This window comes from Mustela putorius, unplaced genomic scaffold (genome assembly GCF_011764305.1).
Source record: "Mustela putorius furo isolate JIRA1106 unplaced genomic scaffold, ASM1176430v1.1 tig00003923_pilon_pilon_pilon, whole genome shotgun sequence".
Taxonomy (NCBI): domain Eukaryota; kingdom Metazoa; phylum Chordata; class Mammalia; order Carnivora; family Mustelidae; genus Mustela; species Mustela putorius.
In genome coordinates this window covers 5,901,959-5,922,440 of record NW_025422068.1, presented here as the reverse complement: position 1 = coordinate 5,922,440, position 20,482 = coordinate 5,901,959, and the positions used below count along the sequence as shown (strand labels likewise).

At 45.6% G+C, this 20,482-nt stretch overlaps 1 protein-coding gene across 3 annotated transcripts in view; it reads right to left on the bottom strand.

Annotated features, from left to right (window-relative positions):
- The window catches only part of SEMA6A (semaphorin 6A), a 128,184-nt gene that overhangs the window by 42,556 nt on the left and 65,146 nt on the right, over positions 1–20,482 (bottom strand). For all 3 annotated transcript variants that reach the window (XM_004759076.3, XM_004759078.3, XM_004759077.3), the window contains exons 2-10: positions 20,208–20,345; positions 17,924–18,041; positions 13,555–13,615; positions 12,515–12,577; positions 11,515–11,616; positions 5,668–5,758; positions 2,427–2,546; positions 1,667–1,755; positions 555–772 (exon numbers count right to left, since the gene is read on the bottom strand). In XM_004759076.3, the coding sequence (XP_004759133.1) occupies positions 555–772; positions 1,667–1,755; positions 2,427–2,546; positions 5,668–5,758; positions 11,515–11,616; positions 12,515–12,577; positions 13,555–13,615; positions 17,924–18,041; positions 20,208–20,307 (962 nt within the window). In that variant the 5' untranslated portion in view covers positions 20,308–20,345. The remainder of the gene's footprint in view (positions 1–554; positions 773–1,666; positions 1,756–2,426; positions 2,547–5,667; positions 5,759–11,514; positions 11,617–12,514; positions 12,578–13,554; positions 13,616–17,923; positions 18,042–20,207; positions 20,346–20,482) is intronic.

Here is a 20,482-nt window from a genome sequence, read left to right as displayed (position 1 = left end):
GGGTGCATGACGGACTTGTTGGAATCTCACATGTCACTCTGTAGCCTTTAAATACATTTTCAGTGGTTTCGCTTCCAAAGTTTTCAGTCCAGTCATAGAAATATTTAAAGTTACACAGAACATTAGATGACCTTGAGGAGGAAGGAGAATCGAACGCTCTTGAGTTCCAGGGGTGCCTCTTTCATCTCCTGACTACTTGGACCAGGTGACAGAATTGAGGTTAGTTTCCTCAGGTGTAAAAAGAGGGCAACAGTATTCAGTTTCTGGTACGACTGGAGAGATTCAGAAATAACACGAGGCATGTTTCCATGCCGGACATAGAAATAGGAGATACTGTTATAATTTATCTAATTACTTCCCCTAAAATCCTAATCTAATAATGCTTGTGACTTGTTAATTTGTTGATGAAAACTGAGTGTTAAGTGCTTTTAACCACAAACAGCGGGTGGCACGTTTGGCGTCAGTTGTGAAGCTTGTGCACTGGGAGAGAACCCCCCCAGAGAAGAGGAAGCCGGGAAGGACCTGTGAGGCGAGCACCCCCAGGGCATGGTTACCTGTTATAAGGTGTGGAGAAGGTTGCCAGCACGACATCGCGCCCATTGATACGAATCACGTCCGTGACCGCCTGGAGTATGTTAAAATAAAAATGAGAGTCTCCAGGAACCGAGCAGTTGAGGCGAGCCTTCAGGAAAGACGTCCACTGTTTCTCCAGGACTCTCTGAGACCCTCCCATGTCATTCTTACACACCTGAGCCACTCTCGGAAAGACTACCTGCAGAGGAAACATACCGGGGACAATCAGATGCACGGAATGTGGCGAGATTGTGGTGGAATTTGTCTTTCTTCGAAAACAGAAACACAACAAGGTGCTTAATTTAATCCCATTTCTCTAAAGTTAGTAGCAAAAAAAAAAAGGTGGGGGGGGGGAGACTCATTGGAACAGTATGTTTTGAAAGATAAGGCTGTGGTATTTAATACAGAGCCACAAATCCTTCAGGGGATCAGCTCCCAGCCAGATAAACTCATTTCCATACAGACTGCTTAGCTTTTTATTTCCTCAAACAAAAGCATACTTTGGAGGCGTCTTCTGTGCCATCCTCAATGGCTGCCTTGGGGCCCTCTCAGGCTCCTCATTCCTCCAACCCTGCCAGCCGCTGGGCACTGACTTTGTGCCCTCCAGCTTTCGGACTGTGACCCACCCTGTGATAGAGGTAACTGGAGTGGACATTCAGTAAGTGCTCTGCTGTTTTTTGCAATAAAGACAATCAACACTCTCAGTTTGCTTAAAGGTGCTGGATATTTACTCGCCTCTGGAGTAAATATGGAACAGCTATGGAACAGCTCCGTTAAAAAGAAAATTTAAAAAAAAGAACAAAAAACGATGAGTACACCAGGAAACCACCTCTCCAGACACTTGAGACTTAGTATGAAGTCAACCAAACAAACATCAGTCAGTTGCATTTTCAGTAGAGGCGGTTCAGAGATTCCCTGTGATCTGGGACTGTGCTGAAAAAGGCTCCCAGGGCCCCGAGGCAGAACTGTGTTTGTTGCCACCAGTCTTGGGCTGAGTCTTGTCAAAATGATGACCTTGAGCTTAGATTTCTGGTTCTTCTTTCAAGGTCATTCGTCACAACATTGGGGCGAGTGAGACTTCAACCCTCCTTACCTTTCCCATGGTGTTGTACTCCACAGCTATTTCCCTGAAGAAGAAGTAGATGTAGTCTCCATAATCCACTGCTTGGACAAAGTACGGCTCTATGGGCAAATGGCATTTTAATTGGGGACATGTCACACAGAGTTAAAAGAACTTCAAATCAGTTGCAACCAGAGACATGGCATTAATTAAAAGTGTAGGGCCATTAGCTGTGGGGTTAACGTGAACCATTTCTAATGACCACACATGCAAGTGCTAGGGATCCAGGAGGCACTCAAGCCTACCAATTCTGTCTTTCAGAAGTGGTTACAATGAATAATGAAGAATAAATGAATTTTCATATGTCTCTAATTTTATTTTCCACAAAAATCCCTGCATCACAGAAGGGGTGCACCTCTCCTTGTGAACCCTGACTCATAAAGGGTCGTGAATAGCTTTTTTCCTGCTCCCCACCACCTCCAGTCCCTTCCATGAATGAAATATTCAGTTCCTTTCACGTTAGACTCTGAAATGAGAGCTCGAGGCAGGAAAGATGAATGTACTGTATTCTGTTGTAGTGACATTGGTGGTTGTGTTAATACTCCTGAAACTCAGGGTAAGTGAAAGAGGGAGGTAAAGAAATCAGTTGGGGCAAAAGATGGCATTTCCACCTTCCTGTCTGTCAGAAGCCATTACTAAAATGAAACTACAGTCTGGTCTGTCCAGGCTCTAAATCTCCCTTAAGCTACGTATCTCCACCCCCACTCCCCTCTTCTCTTAATTATTTGTTCACCTTTCAACCATTTGGAATCATGCTTGACGGTCCGTAGGGTTGGGCTGTCTCCAAGACTCCGGTAAATGACTGCATCGATGGCAAGGAAGTCAGTCACTGTGGCTGAGTATAGCTTTCCATCTTAGAAGAAACAGAAAAGAGGTGAGCAGGGTGGGAACAAGGCGGTGGGTTTTGGGGGAATAATAGAGACATCCCCCGGACGGCTTTCCTACATCAGGCAAATGAGATAGGACAACTGGGAAAAATCCAAGAGTCGCTGGGAAAATACTTGGCCCGCATTCCTAACCATTTTAAATTAGGATCTTGAGAGATGAAACATTTTTCATTTTTAAATTGCATGGCAATTTCTGAGCAGCAGCAGCAGCAACAGCTCAGGGAACAGGGCAAATGAAAAATGTTGTTTGCTTCACTTGATGAAATGGACCTTGGCTGGAATCTCAAGGCTGAGGGCCCCTGGATGCTGTTGCTGCCACCACGCCGTGGCCCGCTGAATTAGGTGGGAGCCCGGGGAAAGACAGAAACTGACAGTATCACCAGAAATGTGAAATATGAGAAGTGATGGGAGTCCTTAGCCTGGGCAGGTGTGGGGAGTCAGAGAGAGGGGTTTCAGAAGCAAAAAGAAGTGGCTGAATTGCGACTTCGATCATGAGACTCGCTGCTTCTCTTTACTTCAGTCGCGAGAGCCATGGAGCCCTGCCTGTAGAGCTTCAAGAAGAGATGCTTGCTTCCGTGTTTCAAAGTCCTAAACCGAAAACATTCTGACACTGAAGATGCCAAAGCAAGGAAAAAAGGGGAAGGGATGCCCCAGTCCAGCCTGGCCTTTGTTTGAGAACTCATGGCTTTTGGGGGATGCGCTTTAAAGGTCTATCCAAGGCAGAAGAGCATGAGGAAAGTTGAAGATTAATCCCTAGTGCTTTTGGTTCTCTTCCTGGATTCATAAACATGCTGTGTACAAATAATCCAGTAGGATCATGTGGAATAGTAAAATCTAAGCAAGTTGTGAGACAGAAACAGTAATTACGTTCAAAATAAAAATGTCCTTCCGTGGTTCATTTTTTTTTTTTAATTTTTTTTTTTAAAGATTTTTATTTATTTATTTTACAGAGAGCGATCACAAGTAGGCAGAGAGGCAGGCAGAGAGAGAGAGGGGAGGAAGCAGGCTCCCTGCTGAGCAGAGAGCCCGATGCGGGACTCGATCCCAGGACCCTGAGATCATGACCTGAGCCGAAGGCAGCAGATTAACCCACTGAGCCACCCAGGCGCCCCCATGGTTCATTTTTAGTGGATGCCCTCATCGGCTGTATGTCCATGTGGCTTACATACATGGCAGCACAGTTTCAGCTCTCCCGCTGGTGGGATAAGCATCATGTTTTTTTAGAAAAGTTTATCCCAACAGATCTTAGCAAAGTTCTCGATGTCTCCTTTTGGTCTAAAAATAACTGAAATTTGCTGAGGTTGGAGGTAGAGCTGTCTTGAACATCTACATCGTTAACAGCCGTCTATCAATAACGTGCTGACTGGTTAGATCGGACCTGCAGATGGCAAACCTAGCTATTGATAAGCACATGTCTACAAAAATCACAGCTTTTCTTCAAGAATCCATCAGAGCCCCAGGTCATGTGGGTATGCCGGGTAGTGGGGGACAGCGTGTGTGCAGCCATGTGTGTGTGTTTATGTGTGTATTTTCTGTCCACTTTCCGTTATGCTTTCAGTTTTCCATTCAGCATTGGCTATCTCACCAGAACTTTTACTTATAACACAGAGCACTGTTCTGCCCCTCTTGCTAAGATGACAACCATTTTCCTTGCAACAAGGATCTTCTATTAATAAGGGCTGAGCTTTCATGAGATTTCCAACAGTCCAATGAAAAGCTCCCCAGGTATGCTTGTCGGGGAGTAGGAGGGGTATTTGGAGTGTTGCCTATTGCTCACAGGGCTTGCTCCGTGGGGTCCTGGAAGGTTCCTGGAAGGCTGGCGACCTTAGCCACTCCTCTGATGCTCCCACCCCCTTTGGTTGACAGTTAACTTCTATATGGCGGCCCACATCCTCCAGGGGCCCAGCAGGTTCAAGTGTCAGGAAGGGGCTGTAGCAGAAGTTACGCACTTGGGTACTCTTTGCTCTGGCTTTGCTCCTGCCCGTGCTGACTGATGGGTTTACAAGACTCTTCTACAGTGTCGATTGTCCCCCTGATACTGTGTGCTACTATTAGGGAAAAAGCCTGAGGAGGCCTTCTTGGCACAAGTCATTTCCCCACCCTGGGACTGCAGCCTGAGACTCACAAGCACGTGGCACGGAGGATGAGGTTCAGGGAGCTGAGCTTATTTCATAATGGAAGCCCTAAAGTTTCCCATCGAGCTGGGATGTGCCAGTTTTGAGCTGTTGTGATGGAAATTACAGCTAACTGCTTTATTACATGCTATAACCACCACTATTATACCAACACTTCTCCCCGCACCCACCTTCGCACAGCTGGCAATGAATTCCTAAATAAATTCCTAATTAAAACACACACACACACATATACACACACGCGCATGCGCGCGAGCATAAGAATCCCAGTCTGAAGATAACGGTTGCTGCTGCTTTCTACCCTTGGCAGGGGAGGCAAGGGGAGAGGATGATGAATATGCATCCCCCCCATTATCTTTCCATCAGAGAGAAGCACACACCCTAATCAGGTCAGTGGTATTTGAGGTGTCTGCTGGAAACTTGTGGGCTTATGGACTCCTGCTTGGACATCTTCCTGCAGCTTTACCTTGTCTCCTCCCTTTCCCCTTATATGTGTGGACAAGAACACACGTGTCTGTGAGAGCAGTCCCTCCTTCTCCAAGGAAGAATTGAAAGAGCAGAGACATGAAAAGGCCCTGTGTCCCAGATCATGACACTGAGCCACTGAATCATACCAGCCCCAAAGTCTGTCCCACCTTGAATAATCAATCTACATTGGCCATTCAAGGGGGAATCTTTGATTATTTGAACCCAAACATGCCCTACTCAATGTGTCAACACACTGAGTGTGAAGCCGTGATCCTTTCCTGAGGCACACAGGCATGAGGTGGTGGACACTCCTTGTACGAAGCAGAAGTACAATTTCCATGCGAATTTCAAATGGAAGAGATGCTATTAATTACAGTATTCCCCAGAGAATCAGAGGACAGCCATGACTGCACGAATCCTCCAGGGGACCTGCAGAGACAAGCATGTGAGAGCAGATGCAACGAGAGGAAATCAGGTCGTTTACCTGCAAACAGTGCGACGTTGGCATGTTTGGCATCATATGGGCATCTGGCCATTCCACTGAATTCATCTCCAGAAGGTTCCAGAGTATCCATCTAAACGAAATAATGGGACTTCATTAGGAACCAACAGTAGTCAGAGCAACAAATACCTATAAGTCACTTAATACTCGAACTCATTCGTACACATAGTACAAAGGATCCTCAGATCCCCTGAGATAAGTCTGTTGGTTTCAGGTTTGGAAACAGCTTCAGAGAGATGAACTCACTTGTCTGAGGTTCTGCAGCTAGGAGAGCCAGAGACTCAGTCATGTTTCCTTGACTCTTAACTGTTAGAGTCAATAGCTTCCTGTATCCTTTAGAAACGGCCTAGAAATAAGTCTTTTCCTTGGAAAAGGAATTTTTAAGGCAATTTTTAAGGGGAAAAAAAAAACCCCAGAACTTCCTCCTTTCCTCCCCTACTGCCTCTGAATTAAATGTTGAGTCATAAACTCTAGAGAATGATCTCAGTCTTTGGTTTTGTTTTGCCTGAGGAGCCCTGCCTTTGTGGGTTAAATCCCAGTAGAAGACACTGGAATTCTTCCTCTGGCTAGCTGGCAGAAGAGGGTGGCGTCAGGAGAGGCACAGAAATGTTGATGCAAGTGGAGCTCTGGTTGGCCCTTTGCACCAACTTCAGAAACCTGTCCCACCCTCCAGTCGTGTCGATAAGAAGGAAAGGTCCAGAAGATGAGGGGCTCACACAAGTCAGCGGCAGTCAGGAGTGGGGCTGCCGTTTGACACCCACATGTGTGCTCACCCCAGGCCTTGTCCCTGCACGCAGAGGGTTCTCACGGGTCTGTCAGTGAGTTTTGTTTGGCCCTCAGTATGGAAAGAAAGACGTGGGGGAGGGGAGGGAGAGAGAGAAAGAGGAGAAGAGGAAAGAAAAAAGAAAAACTGAGCTCTATTTTAAAACAAGGAGATTGTAAATGAAACCCGATTTCTTATTTTTGAGCAAGTGGAAAAGTCACCTCAAGCCTTTCTTACCCAAGTGGCAGCAACCAGCTGACGAAAATGGCAGGGGGCCGTTACTTCTCTTACAGCTGGTTGCTGCCCCTTGGGTAAGAGAAGTAACGGCCTCTCCTCCCCGCCATTTTCGTCCAACAGGCCCATAGACCTCAGCACCAAGGCCTCTTTGCCCACAGAACGTGAGCACGCCCTGCTTGTCTTGCTTCTGCAAGTTACCCACCTAGCTTCCTAGGGTTTGCGGGTATGCTAAAGCCTCACCGAATTCTATTTCCCTTTCCTCCACATCACACGGAACTCCATTTCCCACCCTCTCTTGCAGTTAGGTGTGCTCACAGAATGAGCTCTGGCCAATAGAATGTGGGCGGGGGGAGGCTGTGTGCCCCCTCTAGGTCTTGCCTCTATAAACCTTCCAGTGTCCTCCACGCCAGGTCTCTGTATTCCGCCCTGCTAGATACAAAGGATCCAGTCCAGAATCCCAAGATCCTAGGAGATGGCTGAAGTAGGAGCAGGATGAAGTTGAGCCTTCTGCATAACCTAGTGGAGCAGAGCCTCCGTCATTGACTGAGCAGGAGAGAAAGTTTTCCGGGCCAGCCCCTGGCCTCTGTCAGATGGGTTGGCGCACCTTGGCCAGTGATTTGGTGGTCTCTGCCTCCTGCCCTGTGGTCTTTCTCCTGACACTGTGGGATCTCCCTAGCATTTATAGCTCCGTACCAGATTCCACACAGTTATCTCCTCCACGTCGTTATAGTTTTTATAACCCCCTGTGGCTCAGTCTTCTTTCTATAGTGGGAGGTATCGTGTTTACCTCTGGTGGTTGCTTGGTTTGACTACAGGGCCACAGAAACAGAGCTGGGAGAAGAGAAGCCTGAGGACAGCGCAAGTGCCCAGGGACGACCCGCTGAAAGGCACGGAGTCGGGAACCCTTAAATCACGGTATATGGACTCGTGCGGGAGGAGTGAGGTGCTTCCTGAGCAGCTGGGAGTGGTGTCCAGTTGTGATTTTTGCCCTCAAGCCCCAGGAAACTGTTTCAGGGAGATAGTAGAAGTTCTGTCTTCTCAACTGCTTCAAAATAGCTCCTATTAAAGCCCGTCCTATCTGCTCAAACTCGTTCACAATCCCAAAAGCAGTTGTAGTAAAAACACGTATTTTTAGGGGAAAGATGTTCAGGTGAGATATCCTTTAAATGTACTCTTCTCCCCTCAGCACACTTATGGAAGCTTTGGTTTTTAAAAATTTAAAAATTTTTTTTTATCCCAATAATAACATTGTGTTGAACTGTGACAGACTTTGTGGTCTGTGGGTCTGGCAAGCATCCAGAAGTAATGCTTAGTCCACAGTGATGCACTGGAAATGCCTTTTCCCCCACCCATGCGTGCTGTAATCCTGGCAATGGGGAGACCGTAGACAAGGGGGGATTTATGTTATTAAGTGTGCCTACTTCTAAAAAAAAAAAAAAAAAAAAAGGGAGTCATAGCTATAGCAAGGCAAAGGCAAGAAGCAGTGAAGTATTAATGTTTCGGTTTGTGAGTCTGGAAAGGTCCAGAGACAAAAAAACAATGCCATGGTGAAATCCTCTTTCCATGAAGTTAGAACTAATCCTTGTTGTAGTCTCCAAATCTTAGACTTAACAGTAGCCCCTGGAAATTAAATCACCATAGTGTACAGGTAATTATACTAAGAGCCAGCCTGACTTCCTGCACAAGTTGAAGAGGTTTAGAGAGCAGGAGGGAAAAGACATGGAGTATAGTTTTGGGTTTATAGTGGGTGGCCTGCGGAGTGTTTCCCCAGGTAATCTTATTTGGGGCCTGTAATCTTTCTGATACATTCGGCTTACTTCTGTTTTAAAACTGTGCAAACTGGGGCATAGTGCAGAGGTGGAGACCAAAAATTTGTCACTGTCCTGCTTCAAGTTAGTATGATCCACTTGATGCCTCTGTGCTAAGAGACTTGGGTTTGGGATTTTGGCGGGGGGAGGGGGGAAAGATGGGCCATTGTTTTTGCTTTGAACCTGTAGTTCTGATCTATTCATAAAAGGTGCTTAAGAGAGTCTGTCCATTCTTCCTGCAGCCAAGTACATTCTTGTCTTCTACTGTCAACAAAGCTTGCTGTGCCCTGAGTCTGAAAACACACTTCTTTGAGCACTGCCAAGGCAGACAGAACTGTGCGGGAAGAGTGTCCCATGTGTGGTGTCTGAGAGGCCCAGGCTTCTGAACAGGTCCCAGCAGGTGTGGCTAGAACAAGGGAGAGGTGACGGTCTCGCCACAGGTGAGGCGTCCCGGGGAACAAAACATGTGTGGGGAGAGTGAGCGAGACCACTTCTGGTCTGTGTGTCACAGTGCCAAGAAAACCTGTCATTTGTCATAAAAGATAGCTTTCCAGCTAGGGAATTGCTTGGGAATTGTGAAGAGCATTAATCTTAATGAGTCCTAAACAATGACAAACGGGGATGGAATATTAAGTGGGAGAATGAGAGTCAGAATGTCAGCTGTCACTGGCCAGAGGAAATGTTTGCACTCACTGCCTGCTGCAGACCGAATGGGTCCTGTTGTTATTAGAAAGTTTGCTATTTTAGGACAGTGTTTTTTACATTAATTTAGATTTTTCTGAATTATCACTTACCTTACCTTGCCACTGAATATTTTTAGTGGGTCCCCTACATTTTGTGCCTGGGGTGAATGCCTCCCTTGCCTCACCCTAATCGTGCCCCTGCAGGTGCCCATTTCCAAGTGTCAGATGGAAGTTGAGCATGAGGTTAATAAGACAGACCCTCCCTCTGATGTCTGTGTGAAGGCCGAGGGTCTTTTTTTCCCCCTAATTTTAAAAAATGATTTTATTTATTTATTCGACAGAGAGAGAGAGATCACAAGTAGGCAGAGAGGCAGGCAGAGGGGGTGGGGGGAAGCAGGCTCCCTGCTGAGCAGAGAGCTGGATATGGGGCTCAGTCCCACGACCCTGAGACCATGACCTGAGCCACCCAGGTGCCTGCCCAGGCTGATGGTCTTTTAAAACTGTCCCACGAGGGGCGCCTGGGTGGCTCAGTGGGTTAAAGCCTCTGCCTTCGGCTCAGGTCATGATCCTAGGGTCCTGGGATCAAGCCCCGCATTCAGGCTCTCTGCTCAGTGGGGAGCCTGCTTCCTCCTCTCTCTCTGCCTGCCTTTCTGCCTACTTGTGATCTCTGTCTGTCAAATAAATAAATAAAATATTAAAAAAAAAAAAACCCAAAAAAACTGTCCCACGAAACGTTGCTTTGGATATCAGCCCATCATTTCTCTTTGCATTCTTTACACCCTGGGGCTTCACTTTATGCCGGTGATACCCAAATATGTATTTCTCTCCATGTCTCTCCCTAAATTAAGGCTCACTCATCTGTCTTCTTGTTAGCTCTTCCTGTTCACATCTCCCAGGCAGTGCCATCCACGGGGCTGGGCGTCCTGAGTGGGAACCCAAGCCCCACCTTCTGACAACCTGCTCCCAGCCCCAGTGCTCTTTTGCTCTTCCTCCCGGTTGCAGTGCGGGCAGCTCCATCCGTCCACTTCCCCACGAGCGAGCACAGCAGTCATTCTTACCCCCTCTCTCTCCTTATCTTGGGCTGCTTATCCGTTATGACGTCCTACTGGTTTTTGTCCCTTGAGTAGTTCCCGAATCTGTTCTCCCTTCGTCCCTAGGGGGCACCTACCTCTCCAGTCTCTGCTGGTACTACTTGTCGCTTCAGAGTCCAGCACTTAGACCCACAGGAAGTTTCTCAAGCTCAACAGGCTGTTTCTTCTCAGTGCCTTTGTTCCTGCCATTCCCCCTGCCTGGAATGTCCTCCTCTCTTCCTTTGGCTAAGGTCTACTTTAAAACAAAGGTTAGACGCCGCAGTCCCTGTTACCCCACACAAGTGAACAGAGCACGCGTTGGGAGGCACTGGGTCAGGCTCTGGACGTTCGTGGAGCTTGAGGGTGTCTCCCGGGCTGGGTGCATTCATGTTCCCTATGTGAGAACAGTTGCGGGGAGCATCTCCAGAGTGGGGCCATCTGCCCCCTTCTGGAAGCCTTCTCTGATTCTCCACCTCAGGCTAAGGTGAGCACCTTTCCGTTGTCCTTCCATAATGCTCTGCCCCTCATGGAATTATAGTTGTCTTCTTCCTGTGTGGCTTCCCTAAGGATGGAGGCCCCCTCTTTGTTCTTACGGCCTCAGTGCCTGGCCACACGAGGAACACAGTACATGTGTGCGGGAAGAAGGGCCGCAGCGGGAAGGACGGGCAAAGGGGGAGAACAGATGTGGGGCTGCTTGAGCAGCGCCTCCGTCTGCCGCTCAGAACTAACTTGATCTGTTAATGCTCCAAGACTTAATTTTGCTTTCCCTTGCATAAAGGCCACAGTGGCGAGTACTAAATGGAATTAAACTTCTGCATTCTTAGAAGTCTCTCCTAGAAGAAAGCCCACAGTTTGCACTGGTGTGTGTTTGAGATACCTCTTAAAATAGGAATCACTCACAACCTAAGTGTGTTTTTGTGCTCAGAGAGGAAGGTGAGGTGGGAGGGAGAAGGTGGGGGGGGAGAGAGAGTAAGTCCACATGGTGTACATGCAAAAGTCTGTTGGCACTCTGAACAATGAAGAATAGGGTCTTAGAGAAACGAACTTTGCTGGGAAGGCTCCTTAAAGATGTGTCAGTCAGTCCTGCACAAACAGGAAGCTTAGGAGCCTGCTCAGAATCACTCATGTGGAGCAGTACATTAAGTCCAGTGGGTGAGAGGAACCCACATGGTGTTGAATTACCCCTCTTAGGTCGCTGCAGGTATACTCACAGTAAATCACGGAATACCTCCGGCCCGTGTGGTTCTAGCAGACAAAACCGCACTTACCTTATAGTTTCTGCAGGAAGGGTTGAAGGCATTCGTTCCACAGACAAACAAAGTATCATCGTTTTTCTTTAGAAGAACTTTAATAAAGTTGTGACACTCATCCTGAAAAATAATTCAAACTCTTTTGTGTTCTGTCTGGCCAACAGAGAAATCCATCCTTCACCATCTCCCACCATCTGCTGATGGTAGGATTAAAGAGTTCCCCTGTTAAGAATTCGAGCCCCTGGGGCACCTGGGTGGCTCAGTGGGTTAAGCCTCTGCCTTCGGCTCAGGTCATGATCTCAGGGTCCTGGGATCGAGCCCCACATCGGGCTCTCTGCTCAGTGGGGAGCCTGCTTCCCCTCTCTCTCTGCCTGCCTCTCTGCCTACCTGTAATCTCTGTCAAATAAATAAATAAAATCTTTAAAAAAAAAAAAAAAGCGAGCCCCTCCTGATGTTTAACCAAAAAATGACGTGGACAACAACGGCTTTTTTTTTTTTTTTTTTAAACATTAACTAAAAGCACAGGGTAGAGAGAACGAGCGTGCAAGTGCCAACCTCCCACTGTATTAATTTTAATGCCAGATGTCCCAAGGTCCCTTGCTGGGCAAGGCTCCTGGCTGAAGTGTGTTTTTATGCTGTTCTGGGACTCAAGGTACAAACCCCTGTCTGTCTGTGCAGCTCTGTTCTGAGCTCTTCCTCACCCTCCCCAAGGACTCAGGTCTGTGCGGTGGGCTACTGGCCAGTGCGCTCAGAAGAGCTGGGGCAGCGGGCTTGGTGTCCATAATCCCTGGTGCCCCTAAGTAGTTCATGATGCAGCCCTAGCAGCTGTCGTAATATTTCATCACATTAAAAGCAAACTGTTTTTGCAAATTAAAGCCTTCAATAAGTTGATGGAAAAAGCAATTACTGGGGGAAAAGGGACTAGCATGATCCATTCCACATCACGGTCTACGGCTGGAGATAACCGTCAAAAACTTAACCCAAAGTGGCAGCTGCAGGAGGAATGAAAATTGCCTACCTTATGTTTTCCCTTCATTCTGCATGTGTCTACATCAGCCTGTCTAGATTTCCATGTCAGTTTCTGCAGGGATCAAGAAAGAAATCAATTAGAGCCTAGAGGTTGTTGCATTTGATTTTAGAAGTAAGAGTTCCCTTGGGGAGATGGTGGCTGAACATATATTTATTGAAAGCTTTCCGCACCCTTTCTCCATGATTAATTCACCATAACAACAAAAGATTGGAGATGGGAACCGTTCATTTAATTTTGAACTCCTATCTATTCATTAAACTACAGAATGAGCTGCTTCTCCTTGAGATAAAGATGAAGGAGAAAAGGAAAAAACAAACAACGGCATGGAAATTTCTCATAAAATATCCAAATCAACTTGCTAAATGACGCTCATTTTGATAAACTATATGTCCTTGCCCTTTCCTTTCAGTTGATAAATCAGTTTTCATAAAGCATGCCTTTTCCCTTAAAATATGGAAGTCATTTACTTAAACATAAAGGGGACATTCACTTTTGGTGGACAAAGGTTTAATTCAGGTTCCACTCCACGTAAATTCATGGACTGAAGGGATCGTCTACTTCTGTGGCAGATTTTATTAACTAAAATACCTCCATGTGGAGTTATAGGGGAAGCTTAAGTTATATTTTATGTCTTTCTGAAGTGGTTAATGATTAGATTCCTGAGCCACAACAGGCAAATCAAACTTAATACTGCAAGACGTGGAAACATAACATTGAAACATTTGTGGGGCAGAATTTTACATATGAAAACTTTATTTTTCTGGACAAACATGGTATTATTTTTTTAAAGGAATTTGGAAATGACCTAAAACTCCAGGGGACACAGGCACACATATTTGGTGAATAAACTTTGAAGTAGATAGCTGTTTTCAAACACAGATTCATCCCACGTTAGTAGGACCACAAAAAAAAAAAAAAATCCAAATTATTCGCCATGTCATCTCACTCAGTGCATTTCAAATACGTAATCCTTTTTAGAGCTATCCTAAACCTCTTCGTTTTAGAAAGATGGTTTTAAAACTACTTACTTTGCTACAATAGATTTCTTCTGTGTGTGAGGTGTCCATATCAACAGTATAAATATGGTCCCTGCAAACAATGAGAAATTGATACCATGTCAGATACAGGGGTCAGGATAGTTAATTTTTTCCTGAATGAGTGTCTGTCTCATTCAAGGCAGATAAATCCATATCCACTTTATTAGAAAAGAGACCTCCGCATGCAAGAAAAAGGGAACAGTTCAGCCTGCAGGAGATACCCCTCGATCACACTTTGCTACTTCCGACAAGTCGTGGCATCTTGCTAAGAAGGACACCTTTTATGAAAACTTTGCTGTTGTCTCCCTCATACCAATACTACAATCTCTGTATGTATGTAGTTCAGGAGAGAGGACTTTGAGAGTGAAACTGTCCCAAAACCCAGAACACAGGTGGGTTTCCCCACGCCCTTTCAGTATCTTCCAATCCATGTACCAAACACGTGGTAATCAACAGACCACCTTCCTTCATCATGGGAGCTAACAAAGAGCTCATCTCTGGCTGTTTCTCCCCGTACGAAACTTATTTCCGGCCTTAGTTTTGATGATGTGATTGACAAGATGGGAGATGATAAAGGTGAAATTATTTCCAGAAAGCACTGTTTTCTTCACACAGTGATGGTCAATTAAGGTCTAAAATGTGCTTGAGCTAAAGTTTACATTTCTTGCTTCTGTTCACCTTCCTGTTCTGCTGAGAATCTGGTTGCCTTTACGATCTGCTGCCAATCTCCCCCTGGAAGGGAAGAAACAGAATCAGCAGCTCAGGTGTGGGGCTATATTTAAACATCCCCTTCTGTGTGAGCCGAGTACAAGGGCGTTTTTGTCTGGGATTCAGAAGAAAGAAAAGAAAAGAACTCACTCAACTGAGGAGATGGGGGGCTAGTGAGGGAAAGCAAAACAGCTCATTTTCCCTTGAAATAACATTGACTTTTTCTAAAACGCAGGAAGTCCTGGGGCTGGAAAATTACCCACAGCTTTTAACCAGGACCTCAAGGCTCCCATGTACTTTTAGGGCGCCTCATTACTTAGGAGAAAGTGGAGAGAGTGGGGAAGGAAAAAAAAAAAGGAAGAAGAAGAAGAAAGGAATGATCTGCTGTCAGGATTCCCTTTAATTCCCCCTCCCCCCACCTTCTTTGGAGATCTGCTACTGCTTTTAGGAAAAGTACAACAGAGAAAAACAGAAATACAAACAGGCTTTCTCATGTGAAAATAAAAGTTGGGGGCAAGGCGGTTGGCTTACAGAATTTCCTTGCAACTGTGAGTCTTTGAGCCGTGTGTGTGTGTGTGTGTGTGTGTGTGTGTGTGTCTCTTTCTGTCTCTCAGGGTGGTGAGGGGGAGAATGGTGAGCCTGTTTTTGTAAATTGCTGAATTGGGAAGTTCTTGGAACCTCAGTAGGTTGCCAGAATCACCCTGCCCTTTAATTTCAAGGCAGTTTTATTGCATTCGTTTATTACTTGTTTGACTTTATTGGTGGTGCTGTGGGTCAGGCTCATTATTGGGATGGAATTGCCTATTACTTTGGTATCAGGTTTGAGATGACTCTAGGTTTTTCCTTGCCCTTCCTCCCCTGAAAACTTTAAGTAGGAACAGAACATATGAATTGTAAATTAACAGCTGATTAATATGCACTGGCAATTCCTCTGAAAGCTCTGGGATTGCCCCCTTCTGGCATGGCCTGTTTATGTTAATTAGCAGTTTGGAGATTACACAACAACAAAAAAGATTTTCAAAATGGATAGTAATAAGGCAGAATTGAAGGGTCCCTGCTATCAAGGCTCACTCAGTCTCTGGGTTCTGGATGGGACTTGGCTTCTGATGACTGACTGACGCCAGTTGTCTACAAGACTCAGGAAGCCCATTTTAAAAATAGGATTCTGTGAATGAAGTCTTTTGGACCACTGCAGTCTTTTTCAGTATCCAAGAGAGCACACTACCTAGCAAATAGAAAGCACACTTTATGCTAAACCTAAGGCTGTGGTGGGCGGTTATTCCCTCCTGTCCGTGTGTACATCTCGGGATTCATAAGCTTCTGAATTCAGTTATTTGAACACAAATTGACTTAGTCTGAGGACTTCCCTCTTCCCCCACTTTAGTGAGCAAAACTGAATTACGTTGCCGTGGTTTGAGCCTGGGGGAAGGACTGGACTTCACATCGTGTCACTTGCTGCCCAGGAACTGGGATATCTCTGGGCTGTGCTGGGAAAAGGGAGGGGAGAGACCCTAAACATAGTGACCAGGAAAATCCTTCAGGAGTTTTCCCAAGGGTGGGTACTAAAGGCAAGTTGCTGTGTATAGAATGGAAACCGATAGGTCAGTGCAGGGGTCTTACAAATTTGACCTTTATGAAAGGCAGGTCTGTTCTGACATCTGCAGTCTGTTCACTTTTTAGTTTTAAAAAAAATGAATGTGTTTCTCTCCTTTTTCTCCTTTACGTTTCTCCTTTTGGCAGGGGGCATGGGGAGGATAACACTGTCTGGGTTTTAACGAGCTGGAATAACTGTCACTTTTTAAGTTGACACAGCACTTTGCTCCTGACTCAGGTGCCACCCTGGACCTGCAGTCCACACCGGCACTAAATCATCAGGTACGAGGGTTGTCTGTTATCCTGTTTTCACTCTTAGAGACTGAATTGCAGACTAAATCATTCATAGAAGATCCAGTGTTGAATTGTTTGTTTTGACCAGCCTATAGACAATCGACTACACGTGTAATCTTCCAGTGCGGCTGCATTTAGGAATCCAAAAATGATATTTAAAAAGGAACTGATGGGAGCGCCTGGGTGGCTCAGTCATTAAGTGGCTGCTTTCGGCTGAGGTCGTGATCCCAGAGTCCTGGGATCGAGTCCCGTACTGGGCTCCCTGTTTATCGGGGAGCCTGCTTCTCTCTCAGCTCCTAGCCCCACTCATGCCTCTCTATCAGATAATTAAATAAAATCTTAGGCCCCCACCCTAAAGAAAGAAGGACCTACTCTTCTACCAGAGGGTCACCTACTGAGGACCTCATTGCAGCTGAGGAATACCCACGCTGGCTGTGTTCCTGCACAGAAGCTGGGAGAAAGTTACTGCTAGGACCAGTGGTCCCAGCTCACCTCCTCAGCAGGCTGCCCAGTACTGGGAGTCAATGCCCAGCTTCTAGAGCAAGGCCACCCCACTTCAAATCCTGCCTTTGTCATTTTGGTCCCAGGCATTTCCCCTTCCTCTCCCTGGGTTTCTTCCTGTAAGACAGGGAGATAATAGCTTCTTCACTGAACTAGGGTTCTTTTCCAGGATCGAATGAACAAACATTTGTAAAGAACTTACACAGCACATACAACTAATATGTAACATGTACGTATTTGTGAAGTACAGTTGTTGGAAAGGGTTTCGGCATTGCTCCCCGGGACATGTTGTGGGGTACTCGCAGGATATTGTAATGTGGCCATCGGTTTTTGGTTTATGTCACATAGCTTTTCGTTTGAGAACACCTAAGGGCTTTAGAAGAATGAACCACTGCTCTTATTGACCCGCTCCTTATCCACACTCACAGCCATGCAACTATCACAGACATAATCTCTGTTCTTCCCACTGTGCAGTGATTCTTCAGTATGGACCCAGGTGAAGATCACTCTGGAACCCCACAAGACAGTGTTCTTTGTCACTTTTCATTTAGAATTTTTTTGAATGAACTAGGCACCTCCAAGATTGGGGATTATCCATTGTTAGAACCCCAAGGGACTTCTTAAAATAATCTGACGTCTAATTTGAGAGAGACACATCATGGCCAGAGAGGTTGTGGTCCCGGTTAATGAAGAATAAAGACATAAGCCTAAATCCGTATGAGCCCTGTTTGGGCTGTTTTCTTGCTATGCTATTCAGCCCTTAAGACATGGTCTGTTTAAATGACATTACCCAGTGGTTGAGTATTTTGTTAACTAGATCCAAATTAAAAACTCTTTTAAAACTGGTGCTACTGTCATTCTATTGCAGTAATGATATATACTGCATACTCACTACAAAGTGACTATTACACTTACACACACACTGGATAATACATGTTTACACATTCGGATTAATTTAACAAGTATCAAGGATGGAAGTGCTCTCCTGGTTGCACGATTAGCTATTTGCATATATTTTCAAGACAAACAGTGGATTATTTAAGTCTACTCTCCAGCGTATGCAAACACTTCCATCTAAATCCACCTGTAGTTAAACAGACACAGAAAATCTTAAAAGCATGATTGACCAACAGAAGTAGCCTTTTTAAGCTCAGCAGCGCATTGTTTGGGAATGTCATGGTCTTTAAAATGGTGCATCACAGGTACGTTCAGATCTGAGCCCTCCAGACGCTCTTCAGGCAGACATGAGGCAAACGCCACTCACCTAGCAGCAACGTAGAGGGTTCTGTTCATGGTCATAATCATCTGGATGTCCAGTCGGTGCCTCTGTGTGGTGTTCCGTCCTGGCTTGTGGCCCACAAACACCGGATACTGTTTTGTATCTGTGAAAAGAAGAGATGGGGCAAGAGAGGGAGAGGAAATCAAGCCAGGAATTGACAGGGCAGGCAGGGGAGGGCCCTGGCCCCAAAACAAAACCATATTTAAGTCAGTCCATGCCACCCCTTTCTCTATCCAAGGAGTCTTGTTATTTTAGGAAAGCCTGTGATAGATGGGTGCTCTGTGAGGACGATCAAGTTACAGTTTCATTTCTAGATGATAATCAGCCCAGACTTCTGTTTCTCGGTGTCACAACTTCTGACTTGTCCCTCTTTTGGGGGGTTAAACTTGCAAGTGAACCCTTTACACGAAGGTGCTCTTTTCTTCCAGTTTTCTTTTCATCTTCTTTAGAGTGCTAAGCCTAAGGGGCAGCCTGCCAAAGATCTTGTCTCCGGACAAAACTATTTCAAAGCAGCTTTCCCATCAATCACCACAAAGGCAATGTGGTCTGGAGGCGAGAACCCTCATCCAGGAGCCAGAAGAAAAATACAGTCTCCACAGGCGTCCAGTTGGAATAATCTACTATTGAAGGCAGCCCCGCTACGTTGGTTGGCATTCTAGGAACTGTGGGAAGTTCACTCTTGAGTTAAGCAATTGGCTAATCTCACAGAAGTGGGGGCTTTGACAGGACAGGGTCAAACGGAGTGTAGCCAGTCGGGTGATCTGGAATTTTCTCTGACTTGGAGATCTGTCAATGAACATATTTCTGCTTTCCTCCTGTTCTCTTGAGCTGAGAGCGGGCAATTTGTAATAATATCTGACCTTTAGAAATACCTACATTTCAAAAATCTCTCTGCCTTTAAACCTACACTCTCCAGAGCACTGGCAATCCTCCAGAGAAACTCAGAAGGAAAGAAGGATGAGTCATATTTAAAAATGTTTTTTGGGGTGGGTTGTAAATAATGGCTTGAAACCCATTCACAGATTCATGCTCAGACCCCAGCACTGAAATCCCCGAGTCTCCGAGCATTACTCACAGTGGGTATTAGAGAGCCTTGGTATATTTGACTCAGAGTCAGGCTTGGTATGGGATTATCTCGTGCGTTCCCCTGCACCCTCAGAAGTTTCATTTACCCATTCATCAAGGAGCTTGCTAAGATAGTTTGTGTCCCTCTTCTGTCAAGGATTTGAGTGTCCACTGACATTTCCATTTTCAAGAGCATATTTGGGCTGGGGACTCTTCTTTACAGGGGCACCAGAGATCGAATACCTATCCCAAATGGGGATTAATAAATGTGTATGAAGGTTTGGTACCTTGAGTCAGGTGGACTGCCTCTTTAGTCATTTTGAACTCCACAGTTTGGTCCTTAAGCACGCCCTGACTTTTGTGCACTCATTGTCTTCTGTGCCAAGTCCTGCCAGCTCACTTTCATGAAATTCTTTTCCTTTTCAGGGACTGTCCAACCGAAAGCCACATATGATGGTTCTCCTTCATATCCCCTGTAGCTAAATACTTTCCTTAGGGTCTGTTCAGTGTTTGTTTTGGGATGGCTACGGGGAAAATGGATATTTGGGTAGAAGGGCTCCCTTTCACCTTTACTACGATAAAACATTTTGTCTTTTGGAGGGAAGGGAAAGAAGTAGTATATGGGCTATTGGATCCCACGTGCAGGTAGGACTTTTCCCCTTGGATAATCATCTGAACTCTTAATTACATGACTCTCTACCCTTCACAGTGAAGCAGAGACCAAAAGACAGTTACAAATAGTTAAAATAGGTCCTCTGTGAATCCAAAGTCCTGCAAAGTTTTTACCTCTAAATCTAAAAGAAGAAAATAGTGTTCTTTCTTGTTCTCATCTTGTAACATTGTCCACATATTAACCACGCGTGAGAAGGCATGCTCCGGGCGATACCCACATGGTAGTGATACTCTCCCACTGCTGGTTTCCGGGCACGATCGAGGATGGCCTCCTTGTCGTGGCCGGACACTTCATCAGAGGGACTTGAGGAACGTTTCAGATCCTCACACACATGTTCACACAGGGGTCGCCCCGACAGTATTTAACTGAGTTATAGAACACCTATCTCCCCAATTTGATGAGGCCCTGCTGTTGTCTACTAGCAAGTCTCCTGTTTTTTTAAGTTTTAGAAAAGGTGGGTGTTTTGCTGGGTGATGCAACCTAAAATGCCCACAGAAGGAGTGAATGACAGTGATGATCGTGGGTACTTACAGTTGCCATGCGAAATACTGATTGGCTCAGAATCTTCTGGGAAGCCAGCCCCAGCGAAGTGTAGCAGTGTGAAATATAGCAGCAAGGCTTCTGACCTCATAGTAGTTCAGCGGAGAGACTTTATTTCTCTACTTCACCCTGCCAGAGAGCAAAGAAGGATATTATTAAATATATATATATATATATATATATATATATATATATATATATATTTTTTTTTTTTTTTTTTTTTTTTTTTTTTGGCAAGTCAGCTGTGTTCACCTCCCTAAAATGAA